This window comes from Daldinia vernicosa (genome assembly GCF_022497035.1).
Source record: "Daldinia vernicosa strain CBS 139.73 unplaced genomic scaffold F5Y00scaffold_24, whole genome shotgun sequence".
Taxonomy (NCBI): domain Eukaryota; kingdom Fungi; phylum Ascomycota; class Sordariomycetes; order Xylariales; family Hypoxylaceae; genus Daldinia; species Daldinia vernicosa.
In genome coordinates, this window is record NW_025953940.1 from 431,383 (window position 1) to 444,307 (window position 12,925).

The window sequence follows — 12,925 nt, forward strand, 5'->3', positions numbered from 1 at the left end:
TAATCAGGCGAAATCCGACAGACGAGCCCTATTGACCTCTCCTTTCCCGTCCAATCAGGGTAAAATCCATCCCCATTACAAATCTTTCCTCTCTCACGACGGCTGATCCTGCTCCAACAAAAGCTGCTGTAAAGCCTTAAACTTAACAGGCTTAGTCAAAAACTGCGACATGCCCGCATCCATGGCCTCTTGGCGCGTAGCCTCGTTGCCGACACCCGTGATGGCGATAATAGTAGATGGTGGTGACGCAGCAGTAGGTTCCCCTGCTCTTTCCTGTTCAAACTCGCGGATCTGCCGTGTTGCTTCGAGTCCATCCATGACAGGCATCTGCAAGTCCATCAGCACGAAGTCAAAGGGTTCCTCAGCTTCCTTGAACTGGGTAACAGCTTCGAGCCCGTTCACGGCCTCGGCGTACGGCAGCTTGATCTTCTTCATGAACATCACCAGGAGCTTGAGATTGATCGCGTTATCGTCTACTAGAAGGACGCGAGGTAGTCTTCTGATATGATCCCCAGACCGAGAACGGCCATGCTGAATTATCGTGGAACCGGGTTCACTACCGATCGCGCCAGGATGTAGAAATCCTACCTTGATGCTCGGCTCCAATGGCAATTTTAACCGTTGTTGCTCGGATTTCCATTTTAGAGCATCGATCGAAGGCCTATATCGACCTTCCGTCTGGTCATATACGACTGCTGAGGCATTCCACCCAGTCTCTAAGCTATACCCCTGATTGCGACTACTCTCGGGGGATGGCGAGGGTGCCCTAGACCGCTTTGAGCTTTCGTCAACGCGTTGAAGACACTGATAGAGAACTTTTCCTAGCTTGCGCACCCCTACAGGTTGGCTAATAACCTCAACTATTCTGCCAAGAGAAATTAAATCCTTAACGCCGGCAGCCCGTAGGGCCGCAGCCTCGAAAGCATTCGTGCAGACGATAAGTAAAGCCGCTTCTTTACCCGTATCGCCCATCACCCTCCGCTCAAGATGTTGTCTTACCAGACGTTCTATCGGTGGTGGCTCGGCATATATGTAAATCGCTGTGTCTGGGTCGGTATTGACAGTCTTGCTTTTAATAACATCCATATTGAACCATTCCTGACAGAAGTTGGAGATGGAAAGTTCCAGTTTGGATAGTTCTCCATTAAGGGTACCAAGCAAGGGGTCTAAAATGCACACCTTTTTCCCTGCCGTGGCTTTTATAACCTCGCGCTGGATATCATCCTGGATACCACCGCAAGGTCCACTGGGGCCAGCAGTCTTCATCGGAATGATGATATTAACATGCGTCCCAACTCCCTTCTCGCTGTCAATTTTAATCTTACCATTCATGTTTCTCACGATTTGTGAGGTGATAGAGAGCCCAAGTCCCGTACCCGGTGTAAATGAGTCTTCTTGTGAAAAGGGTTTAAAAATATGATTTGCAAGGAAGTTCTTCGACATACCAATACCGGTATCCTTTACAGAAAGATGCACCTCATAGTTAGAAGGTGTGATTTCTTTTGCCTCCAATGAGACGTCGATGCAACCGTGTTTGCAGTATTTAATAGCATTTCCAACCACATTCATTATCACTCTCCTAAGTCCACCTGTTTGTCCCTGCAGACACCAAGAAGCCAGACGTTGGATATGAAGTATCAAAAAGACCTTCCCTGAGAATTTTACACTGCCAGAGTGGATCTGTTCTTCAGTTGTCGATGAATCATTAATACTCATCGACTTTATTTCTGCGGACACCTCGTCGACAGGGTCGTGATGTCGGAGGTTGATTTTGCGAAATGTCTGGCCAGCAAAAACCGTCTCGACGACTTCCTCCAAGAGGAGTGCAAGATCAAAATTTATTGATAGCGGCTCCCCAACGTCGCGCGGTTCTTTCAACGCTCTTCTCTCTGTTGAGGAGCTTAGTCGCGCGCTCGCACAGTTCAGGTTGTTAATTTTTGCGTAATCAAGGAGGTGGTCGATGGTATCTAACAGCGTCTTGCCACATGTTTCAATTGCGCCAATTAGACTCATCTGGTAGGCTGAAGTCATAGTATCTTCTAAGAACTCCAGGCTTCCCAGCATTCCGTGCAGCGGAGAACGCAAGTCATGAGAGATGGAGGCAATGAACGTAGACTTGGCAATATTCGTGTTTAAGACCTCCATGCTCGCTACCTCGCTCATCATACAGGATCCAAAGGTCTTAAAGTAGGGCAACGCGTCATCGGGGTCGCCCATCTTGAAGTCATCGCCCCAAATAAAACCTGCTGCGAACCATTGACCTTGGGCGTAATTGAAAAGAGGAAGGAATATCAGCCATTTCGCATCCGGTATGTTGTTGAGAAGCTCTCGCGGTAATAGCATATGGGGTTGATCCTCCATAGATTGTGTTGACGTGTTCAAAGCTGGGCAATTGGAGCCTCCGCCGGCAACTACTTCGTCAAGAGCCATGCTGTGATCGGATACGATGCGTCCCTTATTCAAGTAGAAGCATTTACCAAACGGATAGCGCATAATAAATTTCTTTAGATTTTTGCGCTTGATTATACCCTGCGGGAACCGATCACCATCGCCGCCAAGAGTATCGGCCATTTCATCTAGTCGATCACCGAAAGCAGTCTGAGATAGCGTGGATCCATATCCCGGAGACGGAATATCCTCTCTTGCTTTGTCGGTGTCGGTTTCTTCGTCCTCTGTTGACTCGAAATTGACATCCGAAGATACGGTTGGATCAGTACCATTCGGAGGCGATATTACCCCCTTAGACTGGCCAAAGAACAGGCCCGATGTAGCATCGGTAAATACACAGCCTTTAGCTCTGGCTTGCTGGCATAGTAACTGCGAAGCCTGTGTAAAAATCCTATGTATGCCATCATTCGATGAGTCGGGAGCTTCTTTGCCTTGAGAATCGCTATCCCTGGAGAATCGAGGACCTCGGCCTATTCGGGCCTCACAATGTGCAGAGGCATCCCTGGTAGGGGAAATGGAAGTGTGCGCCAAATTGGCCGACCCCGGCTTGCTAGGACGCCCTCGTGGGGGATCCATTTGCGGGTCAGTTGCTCTCACATCTGATTGCTCTTTGGTGCTCGGCGCCTGTATGGAGCGATCAGTATTGCTCAGTTGGAACTTATACTCAGATAAATCTTCCAAGAAGTAAGAGATACCCCTCATGAAATCTCTCTCCGAAACACGGCCCATCGTATCCACTATAGACTTTGTTAGTAAATGCTATATTGAATGTGCTTGAAAGTCGGGTAAGTGAAAAGTCATGTGATAGAAATATCTATCTCTAAAGTAGATGTCGTAGAATAGATCGTGATGCTCGGGGTTACTTACTAACCCTCTCAAGATGATCCGCCACAATTTGAGCAACATCTTCCATAAACTGCGCCTCATCAAGAGTAAGGCCCTGGGGTCGTGGTCGAATATCAGAAACAGCATAAACGCCAATCGCGTGCCCTTGTTTGGTGACTATGGGTACGCCTGCGTAAAATCTGACGCTAGCTCCAGATGTCACGTACGGCCGACATTTGAACCGATCATCCTCTAAGGTATCCTTCACGACTAACGCGGAAATCTCAACGTCTTTACCTTGGGCGTCCTTGTAGGTAGTAATGGCTCCAAAGGCATGTTCGTCCATACAATCCCGACGCGGAAGGGACACATGACCGAGCCATATGTGATCTCCGGGAGCGTGTCGTCTTTCATCAATAAGCGACAAGGTCTGTGTGGCTTCTGCGAGGATGATTTGCGTGTTGGCATCTATTAAAGATATCATGCCGCGTTTGACGTTCAACCTTAATGCAGCCAGTTGAGCAAGCGCAGTTAGAGTAGTATCGTGAGAACATTGCACCTCTCGGGTCTCATCCGGACCCGTATTCGCAGGTATACTCTTTAACTTCTTGGAGTCGAGCCATGGCTGATAATATTTATGAAGATCACGCTGTCTGGCCAACTCCGCGGTGCTGACACTTGAGGTACGCCGCGTCGCGACGCCGGGAGCAGCCATGTTTGTATGTAGAACATTAAGAATAATCTTAAAATTCTTGCCAACTACCGGCCTGCAGAACTCATCAGTCTTGATTTTCCCGTGGCGTCGCACTTAGCGCCAAGCGGAGATGTCCGAGGTCGAGACCGATCGCCAATGGATCTTGACCCGGAACTAAGAGTTAGCGGCGTCGTAAGACTAATAATAGTCGACATTATGAGGTGTACATATAGGAGAAGAGTTAACGAATATGCTCGAGGATTCGAACCCGCCTTCTCAATTCGATGACGTCGAGATTTCGATTATACGGAATCCGTACTGTACACTAGATTACCTAAGACGAGACACCAACTTTAATAAGCACACTAGCCACACTCGGGCGGTTTGCCAAGACCACGCAGCCACGGTGATCTCGATGTGCTATTGTGGCTTATCAATATTTCCTCTACTCGTGCCTCCTCCTATGTAGATAAGATCCACCATCCCCCTATCGTCAAGTTAAGAGACATAGAAAATTACATGGCTGGGCTTACGAATAGGAGATATTGAATTGAATACTACATTAAGCTTACGAGTTAACCTTTCATTGGAAATCAGGCACTGAACCGGATTTTATCATCGGCAACTTATACTGACAAATTCAACGGTGTAAAGGCATGGGGGAGTCCGAATATAGTCTCATAAGCTACAATCCATTCAGGGGCTAAGAGTTATTTTGGTCATTTTGACCTGCAACTATCAATTAATGGTTGATTACCAGGTATACCGAATTCGAACTAAACATAGCGGGACCTTCTTCGTCATGTATACGTAGCTCAGTTTACGATAGCTCGAGATTCAGTGCTAGCCTCAACTTCCCTAACTTTTTCCGCCGTTGCCTTCCAAATAGCTCGCTTTTCTCCTACCGAGATACCACGGAAGAAAACTCCGTTAAACAACATTTTCCTTACGCCGTCAATCTCTCTTTCCAGATGTGCAGCTGATGGCAGGTCGACAATAAGGGCTTTCGCCTTGGAAAGGTGCTGTCGCGCTTTTTCCACACCGTAATCATCTCTGCTCGAGTCACTAGGCTCTACAGTGAGATTCGCTTGTCGAGCCAGTGCAACCAGTCTAGAGTAGAAAATATGGCCCTCGGCCTCCTGCTGAATATACTCTGCCTCCTGTGCTAGCTTAACTAGCTGCTCGCATTCCTCAAATGCCTTTGTGAGGTTAAACTTCACGATCGTATGACATCGGGTCAGACTTCTCAGATGTAGAAAGTCGCTTATGACTACAAAATAGCACCGGAATAGAGAAATGTAAGCGGTAACCCGACCGCGCGTGTTTATATCCGAAGAAATCAACCCGGACTTGTCGGTAGAACCATTGATGTGATTAGTGTGTTTCGTAAGATCATATGCCTGGCGGTATGACTTCTCTATAGCCGTAACTTGACCAAAGTATTCGAATATAGTAAAATAAAGGCGAATGATTGACTCATACCGACCATGCCCAACCCAGTCGTGAATGGCAAGTAATTGGTCGATAGGGCTTCCGTTGACATGAAAGTCGTTGCCTACTCTGCTAATCGAGTCTTTAAGGCGGTGAGTTCTCTTAACAGTTATAAGTTTCTCCTCTTGGTCAATCAGTTGCCGTTCCAGTTCCATCGACTGAGTATGAGACCAGATAATAAGTTTCCTAGTTGACTCTTCTAGCAAGGCCTGACGAACAATAGCCCCGTATCGTGAGATATTTCGCAAGCTTCCTCTGCAATGTGGGCAAGCCCGAAGCATAGTATCCGACAAAGGTCCCGTCGAAGCCTGGATGGCAATAGGAGTATCATCGGCATTCCGGCAATTGCCTGCTATTCCCAACGACCTGTCCATACTTGATACTGTAAATATGTGACCACAATCAAGAAAAAGGCAGGGTTCCGCGTCCAAGTTGATCATATGGTATTTACGTAGCTCAGGTACAGGCAACGTATCAACTACGGTAGCTTTGATTTCTCTAGACGCACAAATTTGACAGAACTTCGCGTCAGGACAGTCCTCGCCACAAAGAGATGGACCTAGATACTCTAATCAGATCCTGTGCGTCTCATAAAAGGGTATTTTCTTACATTGATGACCGCAAACTAAGTGCTGGTTGCAACGATTGGAACAACTTGCCCGATTGCATGGGGCAGAACACCTACCAAGAATAGTTAGTAAATATATAACTCGGTAATCACTTCATACGGCAAACCTACGGCATAGAGCATTGACCGTGCACACAGCTGGATGAACACGGTAACATGCAAGGGGTACAAGGCTCGGAGCATAGTTTAGAACATGCTGTATGGGTGCACCGTTCGTCGCAAGGCATACTGCAAGGAGCACAATCCTCACCCGGATGACATTGATTAACACATGCGTGTTTACAAGTACTGTAGCTTCGACCACAGATAGATGTGCATGATGAATGTGTCCCACCACGAGTCCTGCAAACTTTGCATGAATCTTGGCAGGCATGTCCACAGGGAAGATGTTGACCACATCGTGCCGGGCAGACGAAACTATTCTCGGTAATGTCTTCAAAGCAGGGAACATCAACATGATGACCGCAACCCGGTACGTATTTCCTTACTCGTGTGAGACATTTGACCTCGCCCGGGTGCTCAACTTGCCAGCATTGAGGTGAAGTCAGCGTGTGACCACAAGGAAGAGAAACTTTATGCCCCTCAAGTACAGTGGAGCACCTTTCTTCACACTTATCTCCACAAAGCCTAGGACAGCTATGGCCACAGGACTTTAGTCGTGGGCATGGTTCCGGACATTTGACTGCCCTATGCAAAGGCTTCGCATGACATTTGCTACGGCAAATGTGACCACAGTCAAGTTTCTCGGAACATTGAAGGCTGCATCCAGCTTCTGGGGACAATCGAATAAAATCATCAGGTTCTGATACTTCAATAGATGTGTGTTTGTGTCTTGGGCATTGAAGTGGTAGTTTAGCGCCGATACATCCGCTTTCGTTCAGCATCGAGATAATTTTTGACCACATCTCAACCTCACCATAAGTTGTGGAGTTTCCAATGATGTACATTCCATGCTGTGCCCGTGAGAGGAGTACGTTAATTCTGTTTGTAGTCTTCAAGAATCCACATTGCCGTTCCAAGTTACTTCGAACCAGAGAAATAACAATTACTTTCGCTTCTTCACCTTGGAAGTTGTCAACGGTTGCAAGCCGTATGCATTTCCCCAATTCTTGCTTATGTGCCTCTAATGGGGTATCTAAACCTTCTTTCTGGAGGTTCTCAAGGTCTCGAGCCTCGACAACAAGCTCGAATGAGTTTTGAAGTTTCTTTCTTAGCTTGTGTAATTGGCCGAGATAAGGTGTCAGAATAGCAATATCATCACGCCCGTAAGTCCCTTGGCGTACAAGATGGGATACGAGAGCGGAAACAACTTCGATTTCGAAATCATTTGTCCGAGATGTATTTGTGGGAAAATTTTGATCTGATCGCGCTTCCGGTTTATCATGGTCCAACCAGAATAGTCGTTTTTTCATGCCAACCACTTCGGGATAATTGTTGACTTTCTCATCATCTTGAAGAGTCTCGTATATGGTATCTCTAATCAACCTAGATATCGACGGATGCATTCTTCTCTGGATTTCGAGCATATCGAACGGCAATCTCAAATCCGTGGGCTGTGCTGGCTGAACGAGTCTCTCAAAAAGTGATACGTCCAGCGAATACTGCTGCCCGCGCGGATTTGCAGCAGAAAGCTCATAGTCTGAGATTTGGGGACGCAGTTGGAAATGGTCTCCGATGAGAATAGCGTGTTCTATGGATGGAAGTAGCGCTGTTAGAATATGACTCTCAAGGACTTCGCCGGCCTCCTCACAGAGTAAGACTTTGCTGTCAAGCTTTCGAAGCAAATCTAAGTTTTTGGCTAGACCAGTTGTTGTGACGCCAATTATATGGGCTTCTTGAAGAACACGAAGATCCACCTCACGTAGCACAGTATCATGTTCTTTCTTTGCTTCCTGGTAGTCATGGAGAAGAGAGACAAATTCATCTCCTAAGTCGGTAGCTACTACAGAACCCCAGGCTGTGTAGAGCGCAAACCTTTCCTGTTGAGTTAAAACCGTTGGATCCTGCTTTTTCAGGGCATCAACGCCTCGAACTGGTTCCTCTGACACGGAACCTGCATTGACCCAGTCGAGGAAGTAAGCTTGGTCGTCCTTACGGGTAACTTTCGTCCACTCGTCCTCTTCTATGCCGAATATCGCGTCGTAGAACGGTGATTCATTGAACTTGATGTGCTCCTTAATCTTCTTATGGGTTGTCGAGGCTTTTAGTTTTGTTAGATATGTTTTTAGCTCATCTTCTGCACCTTTTAAACCTGCAGTTGACTTCCATGAAGCATTCCTCTCCGATTTCGTGCGTTCCATATCCTTCCCCACAGTACGCAGGTTCAAATCGGCGAGGACAGCCGATTTCGATCTCGAACCAATGCGAATAATCTGCTCTACTCCTCCATTGAAGAGATGTTCAAGGAGTTGGTCTAAAGCGTGATTGGTGTAACAGACACAGAGTATTGGGCCTATGCCAGCCTTCTTCCTGTTCGCTAGAAGGACCTTGATAATCGCCTGTACACGGGCCAATTAATTCTCACGTTATATATTTCGGCAAGCTGGATTTTTGAACGTGCTACTCGGTTAAGCCGAAATAGGATATGGGGACAAATAATTCGGATACTGACTTACCTCACCAGTATAGCTTTTTCCTGTGCCTGGGGGCCCCTGAATAAGTGCTAGACTTCTTTTCAACGAGTTCAGGAGGGCTGTAGCCTGGCCTTTATCCAAGCTTGATCTGCTACAAAGCTCCTCAGGATTAATAGTATCCTGCGGAGAGAATTTTAAATCATTTCCATCGATTGTGAGACATCTCAAATTAAAACCAAATCCGGGCTTCGTTGCGTATAGGGGAGGTGAGATATTAGCTTCGGTTGGCCCATCAGAACTCGGCGCAAGGAGCTCGGAAAATGGGAGGTCTAGAGTCATGAATATCTGTTGGAGGGCTGATAAAGTAGGTTTGAATGAGGGCAGAAGAATTCCAGGAAATTCCACTAAGGATCTCCTGATAGGTTCGTCGGACTGCGATGCCGACAGCATAATCTTGAGATCCACTTCATTCGGCTCAGCTAGATTCAGATTTACGTATGCAAAATGCTTGTTGCTGTGAAGGTTGCGTTTCTCGATGATATTCATAGCCGTATTTTGTGTATGCGTGCGAATTGGATCTGGTCTCAATGTAGATTCAGCTACAACACAAAAGACGGCGGTATCCTTCTCTAGGAGGCACACTAAAGCGCCTATCTCTAGACGTTTCGACAGGTTCCACCAATCCGCTCGTGCTTCACTTGACAATTTTGCTGCAGAAAAAGGCTGCTCGATTTTCAAATGAAACTCCAATCCGCATCGTCGTGTGCATTTGATATCAACGATATCTACAATGTTATATGAGTTTGTGCGGATACGACTCCGTTGGTTGATGATAGCTTTATTCTCTGGATGTTCAAGAAGACGCAGCTCCTCGCTAATACAATCTTTCAACTGACCAACCATATCTTCTCGAACAAGTCGGAAGTGGCGGTCAATTAACCCCTGGATTCCAGGCAAGTGTAGCTGTGAAGGATCTTGAACTGGCCGGTAATCTGAACGAGTGGCCGTGATCTCTGACATCGTTGGTAGAATTCGAATTTTTGTTATATCCTCATGATCATTGTCGTGACGTGGACCTTCAGGAGACAAATTTCCAGGAAGATCTCGACGCAATACGAACTTGGCATGTCCGGAGGGTTGGGGTTTTGGGGCAACATTCTCCGGGGCTTCTTTGATGATGCTGAGACGACGCTGAATATACTCGAGGTGATTCTTTGCTTGTAAGGTCCAAAAGTTACGACCACACTGGTCAACATCATCAACGAATTTCGATATTTGATTCACAATCGGCGGGACTTTCTCGTTTACAAGTGCTTGGGAATTGTAACTAATCGTCTTGGCTAATATTGTGCAGCAAAGTTCTAGGAATTGTGCTTTCGATCCGTCGTTATTTGTCACAAGCGGCGATGTCCATTTTGCGGCGAGTTCAATCAAGAAACCGAAGAGAATTCCCAGACGGGAAGCATCGTGACCGAAAACAACATTATAAATAGTCCCGGTATGCGCTTCTAAGATAGCCGAATGGCTTACTCTCTGCTCAGTGAGTGTTTGAAAGAAGGGTAAAACGCAAGTACGCCAGAGAGTTATACGTTTGACGTCAGTATTGCAAAATTGAATCTGCTCGTCAATCATTTCGCGCACTGCTAGGACTCCTGGATCCGTCGCAAGCTCAGTTATTGTCTTTTGGAGCACGTCAAGGTCACCTTGGACTAGATCACGAGCGATCTGAAAGAATTGAGGTAGTTTGAAGCCGAAGGCTGAAGGCTTGCCCTCATAAGCCTTCGGGATCATTCTTCGCCACTTAAAAAAGGAAGCCTCGTTACTTGCGTCTTGAGAAGTTGGCATAGTAATATCGGCGCGGGTTTTCACGCCTTGGGTACTGGGGGGGTCTTGTACAGAATGCGAGAATTTACAAGAGTCCCTGCGCTTGCAACCACCAGGATCGTTGTCATAGCGGCATTGAGCCGAATGGCGCCTATGTGAATTAGCATGAAACCTACTAAAGAGAAGGCAAAAGTGCTTCTAAACAATGCAACTTACGCTCCCGAGGGTGCCATGCTAGATCTGCAAGTTCATGACAGAGAAATTGGGTTTACCTATCGACAGGTGACGATTATAGGAGAAGATTAAGGATAGGCCCTTAGATCAGATCCGGACGCGATTCCTTGGGGTACACAGGGTTATTGAGGGCTCTAGAAAATACTATAGGTGAGGAAATATATGCTTGTAGAAGGATGAAATGTGGTTGTTGAAATGGTGATTATTGAGTGTCGAGGGTTTGCCTAAGATAAATTCCGGATTCAAAATCAATCCTAGAAAGTATACGGAATAGGTACCTAGGTACCTAACTCTAGGCAGAAATAAGGTAGATAAGCAGTTGATTAAGGAATTGAAGGAAACCACCAAGGTCCAAAGCAGGTACCTAACAAGGTACCTAAGGTAGGCACGCGATGTGATAGATAAGTGCACAATTGTACCTGCCTTACGTGCCTAATCTAGGTATCTCATGAAGGCAAGTACGCACCATATGCAGTCGAGATAAACATGTGCCTACCTCCTATATGTCCGCATCCATAGATTACATTTACATTTAGGAAAAGAAAATCCACATACATTAATCCCGGAGTTACTAATTTCCTATAGCAATTATATCCTCACCTTACGTGTAATGGGTAAGTTAGGTACGTATAGTTTTTAACTACCATTAACTTTACCATATGGTCCGCGTCTACGTGTAGAACTCGATACGGGAAAGAACGATACAAGATGTATACCATGAACACCTCAATAGTCCATAGTATAATAAAGTCGGGGTTATCCGGGAACATTTAACCCTCCCTCTTGGATGCTATCCTTGACAAAACCAAAGACCCAGAATATATTATACAGAATAAATTTACAAGCTACAGTAAACTATAATAAGATAACGTCCGTACTTTCAACGGAAAATACCTCGTAGAGCACCTGCGCATATCACTATACTACACTAAAATTAGCGTAGTAGAGAAAAGCATTACTAAGGTCTAGAAGGGCTGCTTTATATAACTGAGGTTATCTTCTCCATAACGAAAGAAAGCGTTAAGTAGAAAATGAAGATTGTTTACAGAAGACCGTTGCTTATAAACTAAGTTGCGGGAGTTTTGGATTGCTTTAAAAATAAGGACAGGAGGGAAGAGATAAGGGGGGGTGAAAGCATATAGCGACTCAACCATTGCGTACCTAGGATTAAACTGATACTATATTGATATATGAAGCCAAGCTGTTAAGTATACGATATTGCAACCAAGGCGTTATTAAAAGAGAGAGGAAGTAATTAGAAGGATATTGATGTATAATAATGCATGAGGAAGCATGGGACTCTAACTCGAACAGCCCCCCAGTCCATACTATTTGCCTCTAAAGTCTCCAATATGATACGAATTGCATTTGTAAACCATATATCTCGGTTCCTTCCCGCGCCCGTGAAGATTTATTGCCTACCCAGGTATCCGGCAAAGTCGAATATTAATAAACATACCTAGATAGGTAGTTATAGGAGTTAAGAGTCCCCTGTTTGTGTGTGAGGCAGTTAAATGCGAAGGATCAAGTTAACCGTGATTAAGGAGTTGTCTACCTATTCACAGCTTTTTTAACCTTAACAAACACTGGAAGTCTAGTATTTCCAAACGGCACAGACATTTAAATGGTGTCATCAATGCTATGCGTTATAAAAATAAAATTGAACATACCCCATGCTCCATTGTATTGAATACGAATAGTCTCGCGATCCTCTTACGTCAACTCTTACCTGTCCTCTAGATAGGAAGTCATGTCTCATATTCTAGGATGGAGAGCTTGCTCTTCGGGGGTTCGCGGCGTTGTTTTTCGGAGCGGTGAGCTATGGCTTCATCTTTGTTCGTATTCCCGATTTATATCTCTCGGCAAAGCCTTCCGACTCAACGGTAGGTTTATAAGATTCCTCTGGCTGGTAGTTCCTATGTGCATGGTTTATGAATCATGATGTTGGGAGAGATGAGCGATTAGAAATAATGTAGTTCCCACGATTTATTAGGTAATTTTACTCCGAATGCAACGTAGTCAATAATAAGGTCAATCTGTTTTATCTCAATGCCTGCTCGGAGTGGGGCAAATAGCTCTTCCAAAACATTCAATGATGACCCCTTTTGGCTAGGTGGGATCTCTAAATCTGAGTTCCCATTTCGGTGGTTCTGTGTATGCTTTAAATGGTGCCTATTTGTGAGATGTACCAAGGTACATCTCAACACG

The 12,925-nt window shown here is 45.7% G+C and overlaps 2 protein-coding genes across 2 annotated transcripts; both read right to left on the bottom strand.

The window, feature by feature from the left end:
* Positions 1-4,237, bottom strand: F5Y00DRAFT_81902 (uncharacterized protein). The gene is made up of 2 exons (XM_048014196.1): positions 3,316-4,237; positions 1-3,185 (listed from the first exon to the last, which is right to left on the bottom strand). The coding sequence occupies exons 1-2, from the start codon at positions 3,986-3,988 to the stop codon at positions 94-96; spliced, it is 3,765 nt and encodes a 1,254-aa protein (XP_047864745.1). The 5' UTR covers positions 3,989-4,237; the 3' UTR covers positions 1-93.
* Positions 4,238-4,782: 545 nt separating this feature from the next.
* Positions 4,783-10,716, bottom strand: F5Y00DRAFT_253265 (P-loop containing nucleoside triphosphate hydrolase protein; the record flags this gene model as incomplete). The annotated part of the gene is made up of 9 exons (XM_048010030.1): positions 4,783-4,989; positions 5,044-5,713; positions 5,750-6,017; positions 6,069-6,139; positions 6,198-7,776; positions 7,810-8,584; positions 8,702-10,339; positions 10,370-10,451; positions 10,700-10,716. 9 exons carry the CDS (start codon positions 10,714-10,716, stop codon positions 4,783-4,785), a joined length of 5,307 nt encoding a protein of 1,768 aa, XP_047864746.1.
* Between the last annotated feature and the right edge of the window lie 2,209 nt (positions 10,717-12,925).